The sequence below is a fragment of the Typopeltis vanoorti genome, chromosome 3 (genome assembly GCF_054136105.1).
Source record: "Typopeltis vanoorti isolate ZY-2024b chromosome 3, IOZ_Tvanoo_1.0, whole genome shotgun sequence".
NCBI classification, from domain to species: domain Eukaryota; kingdom Metazoa; phylum Arthropoda; class Arachnida; order Uropygi; family Thelyphonidae; genus Typopeltis; species Typopeltis vanoorti.
The window spans coordinates 111,792,075-111,816,506 of record NC_143551.1 but is presented as its reverse complement, the minus strand read 5'-3'; the positions used below and the strand labels follow the sequence as shown (position 1 = coordinate 111,816,506).

The window sequence follows — 24,432 nt, the reverse complement described above, 5'->3', positions numbered from 1 at the left end:
TCAATCCTTGGTCCACTGTTATTCAATCTGTACATTAATGATATTGGGAAGGATTTGATATGTGATTTCATTTGATTTTCATTTGATTTCATCATATTTATCTGATGAAATAAGAATTCAGAGAGTTCCAGAATTTTTTCTGGGACTCTGAATTCTTAGCTTTTTTTGGTGTATGTAATCTTGTGTTCAAGTTTTTTTTTTTTTTTTAAACACACACACACACACACACACACACACAGTTGACACCCTCGAACAATGCAGGAGTTAGGGACACTGACCCCCCCCCCCCCCACATTGTTCGAAAATCCACGTATAACTTTTGACTCTCCAAAAACTTAACTATTAATAGCCTACTGTTGACCCGAAGCCTTACCGATAACATAAACAGTCGATTAACACATTTTGTATAAATAATAAATAACTATATATAATTATAATTATTTATTATTAAGTATGGTATGAATGTGCTATATGCTATATTCTTACAATAAAGTAAGCTAGAGAAAAGAAAATGTTATTAAAGAAAATCATAAGGAAGTGAAAATACATTTAACTGTAAATGTATTTTCACCTCCTTATGATTTTCAGTACTCTACTGTATTTATCAATACCGTAAGTTTACGTTGTCTGTTTACAAGCTGAATCGTATGTTTGTCAGTATCTACATCAATATTGTCTTAATAGGTACAAAACACTGTAGATGTTATATGTATTACAAATACTAGACATCAAAAATGAAAAGATAATATGGAAACAAAATTCATATTTGTTTATGGGTATAACGATTCATGCATTGATAACGAAGAAGCAACAATATGATTGCTTGATGGTAGCCTAGTGCAGTCAGTACGATTACTTCATGGTAGCCTAGCCTATACACAAATTGTTATAAAATTTTTATTTTATGCTAATTAATTGAACTAATTAATAACTTAATTCTATACAGTTAAGATTTAATACTGCATCTTTACGTTTGTTTACATTTCTCTCAACTGCAAATGACCATATATGGTTTGTAAGTGTTTGTGCGTAAGTTTTGATAAATTGAAACTTTTTTTATAATAGATTTGTGTATACTTTATGGTAGTAAATGATGAAATAAACTAGTATCTACATGTATTTTATGCATTCATGACATGCCTAACTTTTTCTTAATTTTTTTGATATTTCTGGTTCGTCTGCAAGTTTTTTTAAATTGTCACAAATCTCCAAAAAATTTCCAATATATTTATTTTGAAAAACCTCATATAAGTGGAACTGTGCAGTTCAAACCCGCGTTCTTCGATGGTCAACTGTACATGTATATTGATAACATTTGGTAATTTCTAAGACGTGGCAGGAACTCCTGCAATGAGGCTCAAGGTTAAAAGGAAAAGAGGAATTGTAATTGAATGATTTACCATTAGATACTAAAGCCCAAGTCTGGAACTAATGAAATATAAGGGTCAAAAGATCTTGATAATGAATCTTCCCATAATTCTGAGCAATATACACATCTGAAAGGGATTGCATTTGGGAATACTAGGGCAGGTTGATATAGTGTCATCTATTTTCATATACAGGTAGCCTAGTTATTGAAGATACTTAATATGCAAACTTTTGTGTATAGTCATGCTTGGGTAAAGTATTAAAATTAATATAATTTGTGTATTATAATATATTGCAAGATGTTATGGACATTTATGGTGGAGAGAGAGATGCACAAGATAATCCAAAGTGGAAGAAGCAGAGAGACAGTTGTCCAGCGTGAACAAAAGAAGTCTGTTGATGATGACTGTAATATTCATAATATTGCTATATAACAGTTTTATAATGTGTTACTTAACAATGGTTTTTGTTTTAGCGTAGTTTGATTCTGTACTTTTGTCATTATTTGCCTTGACCATTGCACACACAAGCTTTTTCATAAATTGATGATGAATTTAGGACTTTTCTTAACTTCATCTAAGATACCGTGTCAATCATTACAGCTGATGGCAGAAATATTGTTGTGAGTATATGCAGTAATGTTTTGAATTCTATACTTATTGATATTAATTTAATCAAGATCTGCATTTTTAAATCCAGCAACAGAAAATTTTTGTGCTAAGAAACCACAAAGCTTCAGATAATGATCACACAGAATTTGCTCCACTTTTGCCATGCAGTGCCTCAGTTTTGCAGTGGATAATATTCATTGTTCTTAATATATTAAAGTTCAATTGAATATGGTTTTTGATTTAAATTCTAGAAGTCTTAGCTGGGTGTGTGTGTGGGGGGGGGGGCGGTAAGCTTGACATAATCTTCTTGAAACTGACTTGATTGATTTTTACAGTAAGTAACAAGCATGAATCTTTTTCATAAATGTTTTTCAAAGATGACAGTTATTGCTTGTATCTTAATAGAGTTCAGGAAGGTTGTGTGTGTAAGTTTTATATGATTATTTAAACTGAGAGGAAACAGCTTAGTTAATATAAATAAGAATAAAGTAAACTATTCTTATTTATCTTATAAAAAAGCACAATTAGTTTCATCCTAATCTTGAGGATTTCATCTAGTGCAGATATAAAAAGATTCAGAATAAAGATTATTCATCAAATAATTCAGCAAATTTTATTAAGCAAAAAGATTATTTAGCAAATACACAAGAAAACATTAGAAATGCAGTATCTGTCATTATTCTGAAAAAGGATGGCTGCAGTTTGAAACTGTTCTTGACCAGTTGATATTGTTGAAAATGATTGGTCACAATTTTCACCAGCTGAATTTATAGTTGAATAATAGTCTGATAAGTTGTGGCTGAGGTTTACATTCAGACAGTTAGGGCTGAGTATTATTTTTGCTGAAGTTTCATGATAACATTTGTGTGAGATCTCCAGGGAATCTCCCACTTTTTGTTTCTAGTAGATTATTTATGATCCCATATGTTGGAAAAATCATACATCTAGAGAAAATTACTAACTGAATTTATTTAGCTAATAAATTATTAAGCCAGTATTTTGCCTTGTCATCAAGGCATCTTCGTGGGCACAAAGAAATGCAACTAAGCATGTGCACCGAGGCATACTAGTAGAAGAAGAGGAGGATATAGCAAGTGTATCTAGAAAAGGAAGAGTGTTATTGCTTTCATTCTCAATGGTGAATTGTATATATCTGCGTTTGTTCAGGTGGCATAGGAATGTGTTTAACATTTGGTGTCTGGGTCCAAATGGCAAACATACCAACATATTTCAGCCAACCTTTGGGCTTTAGACTTGTTGAATCTAGAGCTCGTTGCTCAGTCTTTCATGTAAAAGTTAGCTATCAGGGCAGGAGTTGAGTGTGAGACCATGGTCGTACTTTCTTTTTTTTAGGTAGAAATTATTTTGCCACATGAAATATTGCAATGATGGGTGTGCACAAAGAAGGCTGTGTTATCAAGTAGAAATTTATTCTGTAGGAGAAGAATTATGTCATTGGTTGGGACATTTATAAAAAAGGAAAGTCACATCAGAACTGACTAATAAATTTTCGTTGTTGAGCGTGATGTTTTTAATTTTATTTATGAAGTGTGTATTTTCTTATGTAGAAGGGAGAATGACCTGCCAACTCCTTGAGTGTTGCTGGTAGTTTCTTGGCTAAGTGATTTTTTTCCCTATCATTTGTATGATAGGGAAAAAATTGTATGTTATTTTATTATATTTTTTTTTTTATTATATAAAAATTAATGGTATTTTATTTTTTAACTTCCTCCCCTTTTTTTTTCTCTCACCAGAGGTCAGGTTTGTATAAATGGTTAACAAAGCACTTTTACTATAGCTGACTTATGTGCACTTAAATGGATTCAGAGTTAGGTGTCTGGAGAGAGCTTTGTTCACTGGGAGTGTGAAAGTGCAAAGTCAGGAAAACTAAAGTAATTAGGGCAGATGCAGACAAGTGTGCATGAAGGTGCCCATGAAGCAAATGAGCATGTGAATGAACAAAAAATGAGGAATCTAGTCTCTATATACTAATGCTTCTAGCATTAGTATATAGAAAGGGAAGATAGAATAGACAGGGCATGGGGTGGTGTACTGCTGATAATAGATGAATTCCAGCCAACAAGAATAGGAGTCAGGCAGGCAGATGGCAGTTCTTTTGAGTCAGTCCAATGTGAGATTGAAGCCAGTAGGACAAAATATAAAATTGGTTGCTGGTATAGGCTAGGGGATGATGTGGAAGACATGCATCATCAGATTAGTACATATATTGAGTGCAAGTCGAGTAATTATTATGGGCACTTCAACTTCAGAGACACAAATTGGAAGGAGGGAAGATCACGTGACAGGAAGGAACTGGAATTTACACACTTACTGAGAGATAATTTCTTCGGATAAGAATTCCTATCTAGGATAGTCTTATCCGAAGAAACTTTCCCAGAATTCAAGTAATACCTTATATAGATTAAGTAGTTAGGTTGATTGAGTTCTCAGTATACAGTCATGGCCTTGACAATCTTAAATTCCCCTTTTTTCCTCTAAACATAGGTTCAATATTTTCGTGAGTGGTAAAATTCAATCTCTTACTCAGACAAACTCAGGTATACATGGGAAAACATATTTATTATTTATCTAAAAACATTACAATTTAAACAACACATATAATCGAGTGTATCAAGGTAATAATAAATATAAAGCAGGGTAATAATAATCAAACAGGCTATTCAAACACACTCATGAGAATCTTATGTTCATCTATATCATAAACATGGATGTTGGTATTAAACTAGATTACTGCTACTAACGACCCATACACATTAAACTTGGTCTAGACAACTTATGAATGTAGACTACCAGTCCAATTCGATTAACATAAAACAGGAAACTGTCTCAAAAATCTCTCTCTCTCCTTTTCTAAACTCTGTCCATTTTACACCTTCGTCACAAATAGATAACACAAAAAAGGATAGATTTGTACATTACCACCTTGTTAGATGATTTCTCACTCCTTCAATCTGTTCTTTGTTATAGATTGTCCCTCTGTACGATGGATTGCTGCCACGTGGGAGTCATGTGCTCGTCCCGAATTAGCCACTTGTTTCTTCTGGGCTTACGAACTCTTTGCATCACCGCTTCTAACACGATTTACCTTCAAAGGAATCCTTTGCTGCTTTCTCATCAGTTAGATCCACACTGATGGTCTAAAACTTGAACACTGCCATCATCTCGTGCTATATTTTCTCTGATTTGCATCGCTCAGCAAGAGGAAACATGCTGTCGCTTTGCCGTCTTCACACGTCTTGTCAGATATCAAGCATGCTGATCCGCTCGGGAATTTCAAGCAGGACACCCATGGGGGAGGGCACACGCGACCGGAGAACACCACAGGAACCAGGAGAAAAAACGTAGAAGGAAGAGAAAAAAAGTCTCTCTCAACAATGTGAATCCATTTTTAAACCCCATTATAGTGCCCTCTTTCCGCACTCCAAACGTCTACGACTCTCTCCCATTTGCTGTCACCGAGTGACATCACCTCCTTGCTGTATGCACAGTGCTTTTTTCGGGGAACCCGAATTTCTTGCGCCTTCCACGAATGCCTACTCATCGCTCATTAGTCATCTTTGGTGGTCAAACTGCAACCTTTGAACTTTCGTTCGCACGATGATACACAACTTTATACATGGCATATTTTAACATTGATGTTTTTGACAAATTAAGATTCCATATATTTTAGACAATAACCTTAAACATAGTACAATTTAATATTTATTTCCTCCTTCGATTTCATTTTAATTTAAGATTCAACCTCTTCTTTTATATTTTAATTCCTTTTTAAGCAAAGTTAATATCTGCATCTTCACACATTATGTCTGTTTTGCCAAGAGTACAAGTGTGCTTTTGCTTGATTTTGTTCCTTGTTAAATCTTGAATGGAGCAGTTCTATTCTTGATAGAGCCGTCATTCAAGATCTAACAGATGAGACTTGTGGTATGAGAATGTTGGATCTTGTTATATGGTCAGAAAACCTCTCCATAACTAAGGTGGCTACAATTTCCTCCGTTGGGGAAAGTGATAATGTGGTCTTGACTTGGGAGGTAATGCCATGGTGCAGCTTGAACCAGCACCATGGCATAAAGTTCTGCTGGGAAAGGATGTTCACAGTTCATGCAGGATAGTTAAGGGATATCTGGAGGAAGCATGGTAGGGAAAGCAAAATCAGATTATGAGATGAAATTTGCCAAAAAGACGAAAGGAAATTCCAGTGTTTTTTTGTTCTGTGGCAAGTAGGAGGAAGAATGACTATGAAAGGATGACTTCAATGAGTGCAGATGGTAGAGAGGAAACAGAGGTAGATGAAATTGTTGAGCTACTACTGAGTGATCACTTTGGAAGGGTATATCATCCAAGACAAGATATTGTTATGATAGAGGTGACAGGGACTGATGTGAGAACAGAGGTTAAATTGGAGGTACTCAGGATATTGCAGAATCTGAATGCAAATGCACCTTTGGGATTGGTTGGGATATCAGCTCTCATTTTAAGAGAATGTGCAGAGGAACTGGTGATGCCTTTGACTAGGCTGTTTAAGTTTCAGCTCTGGCAAAGTCCCAAGAGAGTGGAAGGAGGGGAAAATTATTCCTTTACGTAAAGGAGGATCTAAGTCTGTGGTAGCAGATTATAGATCAATTAGTATTTCAGGAGTGGTGGTAAAAGTACTGGAAAAGTTAGTCAAAAAGAGAATTCAGGAATGGGTGGATAAGAATATTATACTCTGAGGGGCAGCACGTCTTTGTGAAGGATAGGTCATGCCGTAGTAATTTATGAACTTTTTATAATAAAGTGACAGCTGAGTTGGATAAAGGGAATAGCTATGCAATGATACTGCTAGATTTTGCAGTCATTTGACAGGATACCACATGGAACTCTATTATGCAAACTGCAACAAATGAAAGTGGATATGAAACTGATAATTTGGATAAAAGGGTGGCTGATAGAAAGATACCAAAAAGTAGCATAAATGAGGAGCAGAAACCAGGAGAAGGCAGCTCTTGGTGTGTTGCAGGGTTCTGTGCTTGGACCACTGCAGTTTATTTTGTACATAAGCGATATAGGAAATAATTTGAAGCAAGATATTCAGTTGTTTGCTGATGCAAAGTTGGGTAGGGTAATAGTTAATTAAGGTGATGTAGAGATCTTGTGGAATGATTTGAATAGACTGACAGTATGGACAAAACATAATGGATGTTAATTTAATCTGGAAAAGTGTATATGCATTTTGGGTTGGGATATAGAGATTTCAAGTTGTGTACCACATTAAGAGAACTGTACTCCAGGAAATTGAAAAAGCCAGGGATTTGGGGGTAGCAGTGGATAGAGAATTGAAGTTTAGAGGGCATATTGCTGAAGTAACCAGATTAGCTCACAGGATTACTTGGTCATTGAAGAACACACTAAGAGATAAGGGAGTTATCATTCCTCTTGATAAAGCCTTAATGCAACCACATCTAGTTTACTGTATTCAGGTCTGGTCACCTGGGCTTCTTGGAGATGAGGAAGTAGTAGAAAGCTCCAGAGGCAAGTGACGAAGATGGTGAGTGGCTTGTGGAATGTTTTCTATGAGTATAGATTGAGGGTTTGTGGATTGCAAAAGTTGAAAAGCAAAAAAAAAAAAAAGGGGGGGGGGTGAAGATATGATAAAAACATTTAAGTTACTTAAAGGATTGCAGGAGAAATGTTTCAGCACTTGACTAGCAGGAACAGTACAAGAAGGTCATCCCTGGAAGTTAGGTAAGAGTGTGGTTAACAAAGGGCATTAGGACTAGATTTTTTGCTTGGAGGGTAGTAGTGAATGAATGGAATGGTTTGCCTCGATGGAGTCCTAAGGCTTATCATGGGTCTCGATGATGAGCCTTAGGACTCCATCAAGGTGCCCATGCAATAATAATAATAATCATAATTGCTCTAACACGTGCTTTTGTCTCCATAAATTTTACACAATGAATGTTAACCACTGTGTAATCATCAGAGAAATAATTATTTAATGGGAAAGACAAACAATAAAATTCATGAAAACAAAGTATGTTCTTGCCCTGGAGCCAGACTCACTTTTTATCGATGTACAGGCAGTCCCCAGGTTACGGATGAGATATGTTCTTGAGAACGTCTTTAGGTTGGATTTGTATGTAACTCAGATTCCTGATGAACAGCATATATATGGTAATAATAATAATAATACCCCTTTACTGTAATAATAAGATACAGAAACTATTGTGCTCTTTCTTTTAATTCAAACAAACAGAACAAAAACAAACTCATACATGCGGGTTTGTTTACATGCGCGGAAGAAACTAGTTCCCAAATTATTCATTTAATTATTTAATTCAGTGGTTCCCAAACTTTTTTGCTTCATGGCACCCTTAGTATATCAGAATTTTTCACGGCATCCAAGGTCAGAACATAGACCTACCTAGTGCACAGTTGGTGCGGTTATTTCAGTGAAAATATTGGAATATTTTGCAGTGCATAGTTTGGGAACCACTGATTTAATTATCCTTATGGAAAGCCTTGGGTCTAAGTATGGAACGGTGTAAGTCAGGTCGTCTGTAACCCAGGGACTGCCTATACGTGGTCTAGTCTTTAACTTGTTTTGCAAGGTAATTGTATTTAAAAAAAAGAAAGAAAAAGTATTAAAAATCATTTTCATTATGTAAAATGTTAAAATATTTAATTACATTAAGCTAATTCATGTCATTATTATTATTTTCACAGATCACCATGTAGTCAAAAGACTTATCATGGGAGGCAAATACTCCCATCTATCCATCCATCAGTGGCTCTAACAGGCATTTTAGTGCCCACGGCCTTTCAAGTATCCTTGGATTTCCTAACCTTAATCCAAGGATAAGGCTGTTACTCCTATGCCTCTAAGTATTCTTGTAAATTGCATGTGTTCTACTGGCCGGTTGCCTGTTCTGAGGGACGAAAAATTCTTTACCTCCATATGAGACTGGCTAACTAACCTTTAGTCGAAAGAGACCAGATAAAGGTTCCTCACATCATGGTCAGAAATCGAACCAGATCTTTCCCACCTAAGGGCTTTGTCTATACCGACTGAGCTATGGAGGGGGACAAACACTATTACCCACAAAGTCCATCAAATCATGCTTTAAACTCATTCAGTGTATCTGCATTCGCCACAATGTTAGGCAATGCACTCACCAACTGCTCTCCAAGTATAGAACCTTCTCCTTATCCCCCTGTTCACACTCTTCTTATACAACTTCCAGGTATGTCCCCTTGTTCTACTCCCTTCTCCCATTCTATGAAAATTTTTTTCTGCATCCACCTGGTAACACCCCTTTGCCAACTTAACTGTCTGTCATATCCTCTCTCTTCCTTATATTCACAAGGCTTTGCAAACTGCATTCTCTCAATTTGTTCTCATATCCCACATCACAAATTTACAACTTTACACAAATTAACACATTTACAAACAAACAAATTAACACATTTACAACTTTAGTCAGTCTTCTCTTGACCCTTTCCAATATATATCCTCACCATGAAAACCATGGGACCATATCTTTGCATAGTAATCCATATTAGGCCTGACCAAGGCCTTATACAATTGAAGCAGAACCTCTTTCTTTCTACAAGTGAAGGGTCTCCACATCATTGCCATAATCCGATGCGATGTCCTCACAATTTGTGCAGTGTGACCTCTGGACTTTGGATCCTTATCCAGCACCACTCCAAGGTCTCTTATCTCCTCAACTTCCTTCAAAATTTCATTACTAAGTGTATACTGTGCATCCCATTGTTGCCTGCAAATTTGAGAACCTTACACTTTGTAACATTGAACTGATAGTTCCATACTGTTGCCCACTCATACAATCTATTGAAGTCCTACTGTAAGGCCACACATCTGTTTGATTCCTCATCACTCTCCAGTTTTGCATAATTTGGAAACAGTTCATATTGCAAGTTAATCCTATCTGAATATCATTAATATACACATTAAATAACAATGGTCCCAAAACAGATCTCTGTAGCACACTACTAGTGACTTTCATCTTTTGAGATGATGCCCCCTCATACATATTTGTTGATATCTATTTGATGGTCAGTCACCCATCCAACTCACTAGTCTATCATTCAATCCTATCTGCTTCAGTTTAATTACTAGCTTGTGGTGTGGCAATCTATCAAAAGCATTTGCAAAATCTAAGTACACCACTGTTTATGCATCTCCCTTGTCCAATACATTAGTCACCTTGTTATAGTATATAAGCAAGTTGGTAAAACACGACCTCCCTTTAACAAACCTATGCTGACAAGCACAGGGAATATCACTGTTATCAACCCACTTTTTTTGTATCCTATCTTTCACCGACCTCTCCAATACCTAACTACAACTCCAGGTATACAGATTGACCTATATTATTTTGCCTTAGCCCTATAACCACCTTTGTGAAGTGGAACAATTTTGCCTTCCATTCCTTTGGAATTTGTGCTGTTGCAAGAGTCTTGTTAAACAAGTAGGCCAACGTTGATGCTAACTTCTTGGATCATTCCCTTAAGATGTGGTGATATGTTAGAGTCCTATTGCCTTATTGATATTCTATGGGATTTATATAATTAGCAAATTAAATACCTACAGCCCTGTTATCATCCAGATGTCTGAGAACATTTATGAATATGATTTTCCAAGTGTTATATATAGACTGAGAGGTTGTATTCTAGAATCCTAAGTCTAAAACTGCTAGCCAAGCCGATGTACAGCTCCTATCTGAAAAGAATATGAACAACACATTGTACAGGTAATTCCCAGCTTTATGAGTTCATTTATTTCTAGTATGTACTTTTAAAGCAAAAACTCATAAAGCAAGAATTTATTTCTCATAGATGTAATGTTAAAAGCAGGAGTTGCATTCTCAGTAATGAAATTTGACCATATGAATGTTAAATAAAGGTCAACAAAACAACAGTTTATGCTTGAACATTGGTTTATTTATCCAAAGAAACGAAACTTAGCCTTTAATAGCAAGCAAGTTATGAGGCATTCCAAACAATCTTCTTCTTTTTTATTATTATTATAATTTCATGATAGCATGTAGAAACATGTTTAAAATCTTATTCCAAAGTTATTTTTCACTTTCTTTTTATTATCATCACTCTCTGTAGTGTTACTTTGTTTTGGCATACCATACAGCACTATTAATAAGCGGGATAAATTTGAAATGAGACAATTAAAATTAAGTGCAACACAACCACTCTTTGTAATGTTAGCATGGTAACTGTTTTGTTACAAGTCTGTAAAATGTTCTCATCTATCCAAATAGACAATTGCCCACATACAGTATTGCTCTATTCACAGCTGTGCACAGTTTGAAATGGTGTATATACAGAATCCATCAAAAAAATGTATACACACTTTAACAGATGTCATCTATGGACCTTTTTCGAAGTTTGATTGAATTACAGTAGCGATGTGTAACATGATGTTCTCTCAAAAGATGTCATTACTCACATGAATACTAGCATCAACATGCGACTGGTAGGAAGTCAAACAAAATGGCCGAGGCATGATTGTCGTTAAAGGAACACAAGACCATTTTAAAGTGATATTTCAAATTTGAGAATGTTGTTGAAATTCAACGACAAAGGAGGCGTGAGTTTGCAACAAAACCTCCAACATGCCTGACAGTTGCGTAAGTTTGAGACCCATGGTACCGTGTGTGATGTGCACAAGGGAAGATCCAGGAGGCCTTGCACAGCAACGAGTCCTGCTTCCTTGGCTATGGTATTGACTGTCTGAACTGTCCTACTGGTTACGTGTCACGTGCTGATGCTAGTATTCATGTGAGTAACGACATCTTTTGAGAGAACATCATACTACACATTGCTACCTTAATTCGATCCAACTTTGAAAAAAAAAAGTCCATAGATGATATCTGTTAAAGTGTGTATACATTTTTTTGACGGACTTTGTATATGAATGATTAGCATTTATTTATTCAGTTAATGTTCATATTTTCAATTTTGTATATACTTGATATTTAAAAAAAAAGAAAACTCAAACTCATAAAGTGGGAACCGCCTGTATTTATTAATTATGAGAAGTCATGCCTATCAGATCCTGTCTTAAGACTTTCCACAATGTTGAGTTGAAAAAGTATCCATTCCCTACCTTATACCAAAACATTATGAATGCATATTTAAAGAAACCTATGAAATCCTAATCAGTCAACTATACCTTACTAAAAATGGTTTACAAATTTTCAGAATCTGTATCGCCTACATCTGACCTTTAATAATTACATTCACTCTTTTCATCTGCGTGCATTGCTTCCAAAATTGTTCCAGCTTGCATCATCCTTTCCTCGGTGTGATTACATACTGGACAGTTGCCCTTGTACATTCTCACTCAACGATATTCAGTGATTGGATCGATTTGTGATTTTTATAGAGCTAATAGCTCTTCAGAAGCGAAGTAATGCCTTGAGAATAGAAGCAAACCTTATTTTTCTGAATGCTGAGGAGGTTACATTTGTAATATGTTTATACCATGAGACATTTCAGGTTAGAGTAATTTCAAGAAGAGAAATCTTGTGTAAACATTTGGATATGTCAAAAAAAAAGTAAGACTAGAAGTTTTTTTTTTTTTGCAAGAAATAAAAGGATTGAATTTTACATGCATGAAACGAGTGAGGTTGTTGAAATTGTTGTTGAATCAGAAGTATGTTGAAAAATGGTTTTGTTATCAGAAGTGAGGATTGTAGAACTTGTTATCCTCACACAGTATTTCCCAGTTAGTTATTTATAAATAAATAACTGGAAAAGTTATTTATTTAGCATATGGCATAATAAATACACATGACATCAGAATATATAAATGCATATTTGTGCAGACAATAAAAATGAGACAAGTAATACACATACAAATATCAGGTAAAAAAAAAGTCACTAAAATTTTAAGTCTAGTTCAGATAGCCAATCAAGAGCTGAAGGATCTGCCTCAAAGAAGTCTCTCAGGTCACCATGGTAGGCTCTTATAATGCAGTCCTTCACAATGTGCCAGATGGTTTGGTTTATGGCCTCCACAGTCACATTGGGGGTGTAGGTGATCTTCCCCACTTGTGTAAGCTGTCTGTGCAGATACCAAGTCCTGTGCATATCCTATTTAGGCTTTTCCACAGATGATGAAGTTCAATTCTTTTTGGATTTTGGTTGGGAAGGATATACTTGTTTAAGTCTAGTGATTTTTCTTTCCAAGTTTCTAGCCATTTCGAATTAACATTGAAATAACTATTTACTAGTTCTTTCCGCCAGTATTAGTGGAGGCCATTGGGATTTAAGGCGATTTATATATGGGAGGTCTTTATGTATTGGCAACAGGAGATTACTGTTTATTTTATTTTTTTGTATTTTACTACTTTTTTCTACTCATTTACCTGTGCAGAGCATCTTGTCTGCACAGGTTCGGTGGTGCAATATTGCTCAAAGTTGGAAGCCAGTAGAGGGGGAGTGGATTTGACACAACCTGTTATTGTCCTCATCGCTGCATTTATTTGTGTGTTGATTTTCTTGATATGAGGACTGTTTAGCTATACTGGTGAACAATATTCTGCCACAGAGTAGACTAAGGCCAGTGTGGATTATCGCATGTACAGGGTGTCCCAAAATTCATGCAAGAAGTAATTTTGATAGAAAACACAGGTTTTTAATTAAAAATTGTAATTTCTTATTGATTCATAAAGTATACAGTATAGGGTTACGTATGGAATAGCATATCGGGTAAATGGCCTCCACGGCTTTGCTGGTACACATGCACTCTTTTGTTGAAATTTTCCATGACCGTTTTGCATAAATGTGGCTGAATTTCATTGATACAGCGCTATTTCCTCCTTCAAGGTGTGGGTGGTCGTGGGCTTGTTGGCATAAACCTTAGACTTCAAAAAACCCGAAAGAAAAAAGTCCAATGGCGTTAAGTCACATGATCTGGGCGGCCAATTCTGATCACCAGAACAGAAAATTACATGACCAGGAAATGACTCATGCAGTAATTGAATTGTTTCTCAGGCTGTATGGCATGTGGCACTGTCTTGTTGAAACCACATGTTGTCCACATCCATATTTTGCAATTTAGGCACAAAAAACTGGATTATCATGTCACGATAGTGAGCACCATTAACTGTTATTGCCTTACCAGCTGCATTTTCGAAGAAGAATGGACCGATGATGCCTCCAGCCCAAAATCCACACTAAACAGTGTGGATTTTGTGGATGCATTTGTTTCTCAACAATCACTCGTGGATTGTCTGAACTCCAAATGCGACAATTTTGTCGAATAACGAAGCCATCAAGATGAAAATGAGCCTCATCGCTGAAGATGATTTTGTTCGAAAAATAAGCATCCACTTGTTGTTGTTCCATAATTCATTCAACGAACTCTCTTCGCTGTGTGTGGTCAGTAGGCTTCAGTTCTTGAGTCAATTGAACTTTGTAAGCATAAAGATGCAAATCTTTCATGAGAATACGCTGTAGAGAGCTTCTCGAAATGCCCAATTCAAGACCACGGTGCCGAATTGATGTTCCTGGACTCTCAGCAACACTCTCACGAACTGCTTCGATGTTTTCTGTTGAACGACTTGTTGAAGGACGGCCAGAGTGTATAAGATCACTAATTGATCCAGTTTCCTTGAATTTTTTAATTAATCTTTTCACAGTTGATGAAGTTAAATCACTATTCCGACCATATTTTGTACGAAAATTGCGAACTGTAGCTGCCAAAACTTCATTATTTTTAAAATATTGCTCAACAATGAAAATACATTGTTCTTTCGTGTAGCACTTCATTTTTAATAACCCTGAACTGTCAGTTGTCACGCTGTCTTTTTTTCCTCATTGGCAACACTTTACCGCACAAATACCGCTAAATTTAAATCTTGTGTGAATTTTGGGACACCCTTTAATAACAGAAGAATCCCATGTAGAACCACACAGTTTTTGTATGATGTTATTATGGGTTCTGATCTTTAAAGAGAGATTCTCCAGAAGAGAGTAGGTGAAGGAACAGGGGCTTGTAGAATACTAGCATCATGAGGATTATGATCCATCCACTATCATGCATAACATGCTTCCAAACTGAAACCTCCCGAAAACAGACTGTATGAACACTTACTTAATAGAATAGTCCTTTAACAAGAACAACCACTTGAAATTCCCAAACCTTTCCTTAGCATTTGTCTAAAAGTGGGTAACATAAGCAAGATGTTTGTTGATCGCTAGTAGTGAAATCATAATGAAGATCTGACAGGATTTAAAGTAGCATAGACAGTTCAGACAGATATGGCTAATAGCTTTGGCAAGAGACCAGCATGACTGCCATTTAGACATGTTGTTTGTATTTAGCCTTTTCAGAATTACTTTTGAATATGCTGACAGTTTCCTGGCTTTGGTATAAACAGAAAAGGAAGATAGAAATTTTGATGAAAACCAGTTGTGAAGTACCTAGTTCTTTTCTTGTTATAATTTTGGTACACCTGCTGAAGAACCATGGCCTAAGCGATGAGAATTTAAAATGGAATTGATAGCCAAAAAATGGAATTGTAGTAGCTGTTGGCTGTAAAGGGGGGGGGGAATTGCAATGCAAAGCAGAATGTAGATGTTATGCATTGGCAAATGAGCTCAATAAATGCAAGGTAAGTAATAATTGTAGGGAACTTCAATTATGGGAACGTAGATTGGAAGGAGGAGAGGATGTGTAGGCACTAGAAAATAGGATTTATGCAACTAGAGTTCCAAAGGAATGAAAGGGGAAAATAGTTCTGTTTGCATAGAAGAGGCTTCAAGACAGAGTAGCAAATTATAGTCAAATCACCATCTCTGGAGTGGCAATAAAGGTGTTGGAGAAGGTGGTCAAAGGCAAATTCAGGAATTGATGGTTAGGAATATGACACTGTGTATATAGGGGACGTCATGGTTTTTGTGAACAGTAGGTCATGTCTCAGTAATTTACACTTTCGTAATAATATAACATCTGAATTGGATAAAGGGAATGGTGTACAATGATACTGCTGGACTTCTCAAAGTCATTTGACAGGATACTACATTGAGCTCCATTACAGAAATTTGGAAGGAAAGAAGGGAGATGGATATGAGCTGGTGATGTGGATAAGAGGATGTGTGATGGACAGCTATCAAAGAGTAGTTTATGGACAAGTGGAATTCAGGAGACTATCCATGTGCTGTAGGGCTTTGTACTTGGGCTTCTGCTATTTAATTTATATGTTAATGATATCAGAAATGATCTGAAGGAATGCATGTGGTTGTTTGTTGATGGAGTAGAACTGTGCATAAGTAGTAAATAAAGGTGATGTAGAGATCTTGAAGGATGATTTAAATAGAATTACTATCAGTCTAGGCAGAGAAGAATGGTTGCCAGTTTAATGTGCAGAGTGTAAGGTTATGCATTTTGGGATAACAAAAAAAGTGCAAGCTATGTATTACATTAATAGAACTGGACTGCAGGAAATCGATGAGGCTAGAGAGTTGAAGGTACTTATGTACTGGGAATCAAAGTTTGGAGGGCATGTTGCAAAAGTGGTTAAAGTAGCTGATAGGCTTACCTTGTTACAGATAAATATGCTGACAAACAGATACAGAGATTATTGTAAGCTCTGTATAAGGCTTTAATATGGCAACATCCGGACTATCGTATGCGGATCTGGTCGCCTGTATTTTTTTGGGATTGGGGAAAGTTGTGGAGAGAATCAGAAATGCATGACCAAAATGGTGATTGGACTATGAATATTCCTATGAGGATAGATTGAACATATGTTGGTTGCAAAATAGGAGAAAAAGAGGAGATACACATTTTACTAAATGGGATTTATATGATTCATGCAGAAGAAAATTTTCAGTAAATGACTAGATGGGGAGAGGAAAGGGCCATCCTTGGAAGTATGTGTTTAGCAAGAGCAGAACTAGATTGTTTACTTGGAAAAGTGGTGAATGAGTTTAAAGAGAATAGTGGTTGGGGAAATGTTTAGTGGACTTCTCATGATGAGTCTTTGAACTCCATGGAGATTGCAATCTCCATGGGGTGAAAAATGGAAATACTGGAATTCTGGTTGGCATTTTCCTCCTTAACAGTTATATTTATATTTATTTAAATTTTTATTATTGAATACTTAACCAGACATACACCAAAGAGCCAAAACATTAATAACCAATGTGTCTTCATGCAAATCCAAGCAGCCTCAGGGAAACAATTTTGCATGTGCAGGTCATGAAATGGTATAAATAACACCTGATACTGCACTCTGTTAATCAGTGGAATATCTGGAAAATTTGGAGGCCAGAGCAATACCTGGAAGTCTACCTTTTGTTCCATGAACCATTTTTGCCTACAAATTTTCCAGATATCCATCCAATTGAGCATTTGTGATTTGTGTTAGAACAGCACATCTGCTCTGAGGCAACTCAACCATGTAACTTACAAGAATTAAAAGATTTGCTGGTTATGTGTTGGTACCACAGGAAACCTTTAGGTTTCTTGGATATGTGAATACACAAAATGATAGCATGAAAAAAGATTAATGCAAGTAAGTTAATAATTTGCATTAATTAATTCCAAAAAAAATTAATGCAAATAAATAGAAGACATAAGAAAAACTTAGAAGAGCGTGAATTGTGTAATTATGTGTATACTATAAAAATTTAGGTTTTTACAATTAAAATCAACAATTTAGGTTAAAAACTCAAATTCTAAATCAGAAATTTATATTTTTTTTGTAAATAATCTTTCCAGCATAAAATAAACTGCTAAGTTTTATAACATCAATTAAATTGTTTTGTTTTATTTCTCACATTTTCTTTTGTTTCAAGGGAATGGAGCACAGCCAGTTAGTATTTTTATCCTAAATTCACTATAGTGAACCTTGCATTGTAATGAACTGTGTCTGTTCTATGGGTTCACTATAGTGATCGTCTATTATATAATAAAGTAATTTAGGTGAATTTTAGATATATGCATATGCTAATATATATTTGGTTTTTTACAGGGTACCCTGAAAGGGTTTGACCAAACAATCAACTTAATTTTAGATGAAAGTCATGAAAGAGTGTATAGTTCTTCTCAGGGAGTCGAGCAAGTGGTTTTAGGATTGTACATAATTCGAGGAGATAATGTGTTAGTATTATTTTACAAATTTCCTTTATTATTATGTTCTAATTGAGTTGTGGACATTGTTTTATCTTGAATATTGCATATATTTCATGATATATACTGCCCAGGATATGCTGGTATTAACAATTTAGTTTACATTATTACTAACTTTCTTTCACCAATTTTCTTCTAAACTAATCTTCAGTATTGTCAGATGTTGCATTTGTTTTCTAAGCACTTTCTAGCTGGATTAATGATACTGTATTAATCCAGCTAGATGTTGGTCATCATCTTGATTTTACATCACCCATTTTACTAACATTTTCTCTATTCTTGTTTAAGTGGCCAAATTGTAGATTTATCCATTCTTGAATGTTAACAATGTCAAGTTTTTCATATCTTTATTTTTATTTCATATTGTATCATCTCCCCATTTTTTAAATTTTTTTTTATTTAGTTATTTTTTGTACAACATAATGAAATAAAAATGAAGGTATCAGAAAGAATCTTTACATTGTTAGCATTAACCACTGTACCAGCCATGATGTTTTTACATGTCAATAAATACATGGATGTGAGGCATTCATTGAAATTGACATATCATTTGTATACTAGAATAACATGGATACAGAGCATAAAATATTTGATATTTCATTCATATAGCTATTTGGGTGTTAATGAGGACTAAACAGGACATTATGCTGATTGGTAAAGAGTCCTTTCAATTGTGAGAATTGGAGGTACAAAAATATGGTTTCATGTGCGCATTGTCCCTGTGGTATTAAATCTTGGAGATGCTAATATCAGTTCTTTACTTTCTGTAGATATTATCTTAAATAAATTCAGTACAAGTTTTTGGGATTCTTCAACTAAATTGGATGGATAACTACTGTAACAAATTTGGCATGAAAGACAGCAATAAAAGGAAACTAAGAAAATAGGCAGGAACATGGAAACTGTCTACTACATCTGGAAGAATCTGTAGAACAAATAAAATATTTCAGCTTATTTAGCCCCCCTTTTTTTTTTTAGTGAAGATTTCAAATTAAATATGAAAATAGATAACAAAATAAGCAAAGTTGGTGTGAATACAGATCACTTGAATAAATTTACGAGATGTTAGAGAGAGCGGCAAGAGAAATTAGTCAAAGCACTAAACTAGCAGAATACAAGACCCATGCTGGAGGCTTAATGGAGTAAAACTACTGGAAAGGGATTAAAAACACTTTTAATTCTTCCAGTATTTTGTCTGTCACAGAGACTTCTTCAGTGAGTACAGTATAAAACTTGTAACATGCATGCAAAGATAACACAAAACCAAGTGAGACATCGATGAAAGACATGGATGAAACTAAGTGGGGGGTGTGCCTGCTATAGGCCTTGGTTGTAAACTGCAATTTTGGAGGATTAATGCTTTTCATATTTTGGGAAGTTTTATGCATCCATATTTATTCAGATAAGGCTGGTTTTTGAGGGTAGCTGTAGGTTCTAAAAAAAGTCTTCTAAACTTGCTGTGATGGAGCATGGTGGTTTTTTCCCAAATGATTCTGTCTGCAGTAGCTAAAACTATGGTCAATATGACTATGGTCAATCTGATCTGCAAGACCAGATTGACCATAGTCATGATTGCAGATGTATTTTTTATGTTCTAAGCAAATGATGGCTGATCCTTCTGTCTGTCCTTAGTATGAGCTCAGCTTGCAGGAACAGAGAACTATATATACCAGGAACTGAAGAGAGAGAGAGAGCAGTTGGTTGTTAAGGAAATGGATAAGGGTAGCTAGTTTAAGTGAGGCTGTGCAGAGGTTGTATTTTTTTAAAAATTCTGGTTATTTTTCATACTTCCCTCAGTCATAGGAGATGGTGATAGCATTACTAAAATCCTTCTTTGGAGAAGGTGTTCATTAGGGAAAGAATTATTTTTTTGATCTGTAGCTATCGGATAGGAAGGTATTATGCATGTGGCTGCATTCTGTTGTTGAGTGGGAGAATGATGGGAAAGTTTTAGCTACTGCAGACAGAATCATTTGGGAAAAAAACCACCATGCTCCATCACAGCAAGTTTAGAAGACTTTTTTTTAGAACCTACAGCTACCCTCAAAAACAAGCCTTATCTGAATAAATATGGATGCATAAAACTTCCCAAAATATGAAAAGCATTAATTTTGTGAAGGTAAGCCATCCATCACATTTGTTCTGTAGTTCCACAAAATCCGCAACATTCCTCGTGCACAACAACACAACCCATGCACTGACTTATTTGCAATCATCGCACTCCTCGTCAACTAACCTTTATCATAGCACAGTGACAGATTTAAAATCTTTATTCTTGCTCTTTTTTGCTCTTCCAATAACTTTCATATCTGAAGATAAATTTCTGTGGTTTAGCAGTTCCAGTATTGAGACCACATGTTTAAAGATAAATAATGACTTTAATAAACCCAAACAAATATAACCTTACAAGTTTCATAAGTTGTCAGAGGTATTAGCAAATGTTGTACAAAACAGAGACTAGAAACCATTAATTACTATTATGATTGATTCAGGCCTCCATGGAGTCAAAAGAGTAATCCATATGTTAGAAATTATCAGAACTTTACAATTGTTACATATAAATAACTCAAATAAAAATCATTAAATGAATTACTGTATAGCAATCCCTCAATTAATACGCTTAATGCATTCTTTAAAATGGATGTATTAATCGAAAATGTACTAATTAAATATAATATAGGGAAAATTATAATTAGTTAAATTTCTTTTCTGACTCTTAATTTTTTTTTTTTTTTTTTTTATAAAAGAATTAGGGTATGTCTCAGGATCTAGTTAAAGGAAAACCATGAAGCTGAAAGACAATAAAACATATTCAGAATATAAATTTATTATTCTACTTCTTAACAAAGAATTGAGCTAACATAGTTTGGCAGGCATTCTATTTCTTTTTTCATACAACTGACAGTAATTTGTGGCCACCTCCTTATCTGAACTTGCAGCTTTGCCTGCGATTCAAACATTATGTAGGCTATTTCTCTTTCTGAAATGCTCAAACCAAGAAAATGAGAAGAATTCCACACACACACACTAGCGTGGAATTCTTATTTTTCATCATTGATAGACCTTTCTTTCAAGGTTGCAAAGAGACTTAATGCTTTTGATTTAATAAGGTCAATTCTTTTCAGGATCCATTTTTGGTTACAATCTTCAATCCATTTAGAATGAAGTCTCTCTAATTTAATCATTGTAATACTTTGATTTTGAGTAGTCTGCGTGATGAACTAGAAGCAGCCTTACCTTTCTCTTTGTATTCAGCAGCTTTGCTTAAAATTGCTCTTATTCACCCATTTTGTGTTCTTGTCCTATCTTTGCTCTTGACTTGCCTTGTTAATTTTTCTTTATTATTTCAAGTATTTCTTCCAATGAGATTACTTTTCGAATCTTTTTCACACTTCCACTTTTTTGCTCACTAAATCTTTTACTCATGACTAAAGGTTGGGAAAATACTTCAAAATAAAAAAGTAAGGAAAACATTTACAAAGATGGCACGAGATATGATCAACAAAATGCTATGTAATTAGCAGATGACAAATTTTGGAACATAGTGTACATGAAAATAGTGTAGTATGCCATTAAAAAATAACTTTGTAAGAGTTTTTATAACTTTGTAAAAATGTTTTAAATTGGTAACTACATTATTTCATCCTGGTGAGTGATTTTTTAAAATCTATAGCATTTATTTTTAAGATGTATATAGGTGCACTAATCGAATTTAGAGGGGCACTAATTGCATTTGGGTATAGAAAAAAAAATGGCACACTAATCGGAGATGCATTAATCGAGGAATTCCTGTATATATGTTGGAACAATGCTAGTTGTTCCAACATATATACAGGAATATATGTTGGAACAACTAGCATTGTTCCACAGCAGTTAGATTTTTAATGAAAGCAGACCAAACTTGGTGTAAGATTAAGCCTTTGCAAGGCTTCCTTGAACTTTCTCGTTAAAAGCGTTGTGATCAATATAAGGCATTTTTTTTTATCATCAAAACATTAAAGTGGCTTTTTTACCATTGCATCAAATCTTCAGATTCTTACATCCACCAAAAATCTAAAAGAATCCAAAATAGATCAAGATATAAAAGAAGAATGGAAAACTCTACTACTAAAGATAATTCCTAAGGCAGCTCCTGAAAGTACTTTGAATGAAAAATAAAAAGAAAAGCATTAAAAATTGGGGAAAAAAATATAGAAAATGAAACAAAGTAAATTCACATACAGTTTGTTTCTTATCTTTTCTGTTATCTGTCAAAGCTCCAATATTATCAGATTTTATATTTCTGTCTTCTAAGGCACTTTTTACTCATAATAATAATGCTTAACAGTATTAACAACACCAAGACAGAAAAAAATACATTCATTAAACTCGCTAATATTTCACTGGTTTTCTACCCAGCATCATTAGAACACAATAACTGTGACAGGTGCACAGCACTGAACTAAGTAATTGTAGAAACAGTTTAAATTGTAATGGACACCTGATGTCCTTACATGGTATTCTCTGTGGTTCAGATAACTACAAAGTTAATTTGGAGAAGTCCAGCTACTAGATCTTTAAATGATAGTCTCCCCAAATCTTTGATAAATTAGTGCAACCATACTTGTTGAGAGAAAGAGAATTGTTTAGAGTTACAGGTCTGCGAGGCTATTCTTAGAATCAGCATCAGCTATGAAACGATTTCTATGTAATATGGATGTTTTTTTCCCCATCTGATCCGTGTGAAGGAGTATGCAGAGCATGGTCTGACAGTACTAACTTTCCATACAGATGATGATCACGGATGAAATTTTTGTGTTTTTTTCAAGGTGGAAGTTAACTGGAACTTTATACACTCCAGGGTGTTCAAAAGGATGTTGTTGATGTCTAGGAGGATGTATGAAAGTTGCTAGCTGAATGAAAGGTTTGAAAGTAGTGTGGAGATTATATTTTGCAGAAAACTTTGGCTATTTTTTCTGATGTACCCTTAACGTAGGGGATTGAAAAGGTTTTGCTCTGATCCTGTGTTGGGTTGTAGAGGATGGGGAATGCATGTAATATTTTATCTATTTGATATGAGCTGTAGCCATTAGCTAAAAAGGCGAAGGTCACTGAGCTCAGTTTCAAGGGTTATACCATTTGAACAAATAGCCCTGGCTTAGTGAGTGTTTTGAGGATGCCATACCATTGGGAAAGGTGGTGGTGTGATTGCTTATGTAAATACACCTAAACCTCTTTTTATGCGATAGATACATTCCTAAAAATGACACGTAAATAGAATTTGCGTAAAAAGAACTACTGACCCCATAGAAAAAGTGAAGATTGGTTCCAAACCAGAAATATAAGCAAAATAATGAAAAAAACAAACATTAAATTCGTTAGGATCATAAGATTTTTATTTACATTTCATGTAGAACACACATACATATAATGAATTTTGATAACTTTAAAAAAAACATTCATTTCAATTGTTTGCTAAGGATTCTATAAAAAAATTATGTTATTCGCTATTAGTTTCTGACAATAAACGCAAAAGCTTTCGTTTTCGTGAGACTGTAATATCACTAGAACTACTAGATATGGTATTATCGTCATTGACTTCTGCTGGTGGAATTCTTTTTTGTCATGTCTTGAACAAAAGTACTACTGGTTGTTTCAGTAGTTTTAGGCAAGAACTCTGTTATTAATCGCTGTGTTGATGCTTTAGATAAGTCGAGATATAATTCTCTGTATGAAGACATTAACAACTTAAGCTCACATGAAAAATTCCCAGCAGTTCTTCATTTGGATCATGTCGGGCAAAATAATTGCCTACATTACTGGTCAGTTCAAGACCTTTTATTATATCAGCAGTAAAAGTAGGATTATCTTGATCATTATCATTAACTTCTTCGCTTTCAGGAGTCTCAGAAACAATCTCCACTATTTCGTCTTCGCTAAGAGGTTTATCAATTAACAATTCTTCGATATCTGCTGACGTAAGATCATCGAATCCTTCTCTGCCAATTTCACATGCAAAACTTCTTATATTGGGGAATTCTGCAGTATGATTGAAAGGAACAGGAGCATTCTCTTTAACACATGCGGGCCAAGTAGCTCTCTTGCATGCGTTCATAGTTTCTGGTCTCAATTCAAATAATGATAATCGAACCTGATCAATACAATCCATAATTGAAAATTTTTTCCACACATCCATAACTGACAGTGTTTCATCATTATTTAGCTTGTTCAAAATGTACTGAAATGTTCGTCTGACATAATATGTTTTCAATATTATCATCAAATTCCTTA

At 34.9% G+C, this 24,432-nt stretch overlaps 1 protein-coding gene across 3 annotated transcripts in view; it reads left to right on the top strand.

Moving 5' to 3' along the window:
- LOC150108469 (U6 snRNA-associated Sm-like protein LSm8) overlaps positions 1-24,432 on the top strand; it is a 107,749-nt gene that overhangs the window by 49,508 nt on the left and 33,809 nt on the right. For 2 of the 3 annotated variants that reach the window (XM_090390800.1, XM_090390802.1), the window contains one exon: positions 18,005-18,132. In XM_090390800.1, coding sequence (XP_090246926.1) covers positions 18,005-18,132 — 128 coding nt within the window. Of the gene's footprint in view, positions 1-1,949; positions 1,991-18,004; positions 18,133-24,432 lie in introns of all 3 variants that reach the window. The other variant, XM_090390801.1, reaches the window with a different exon arrangement.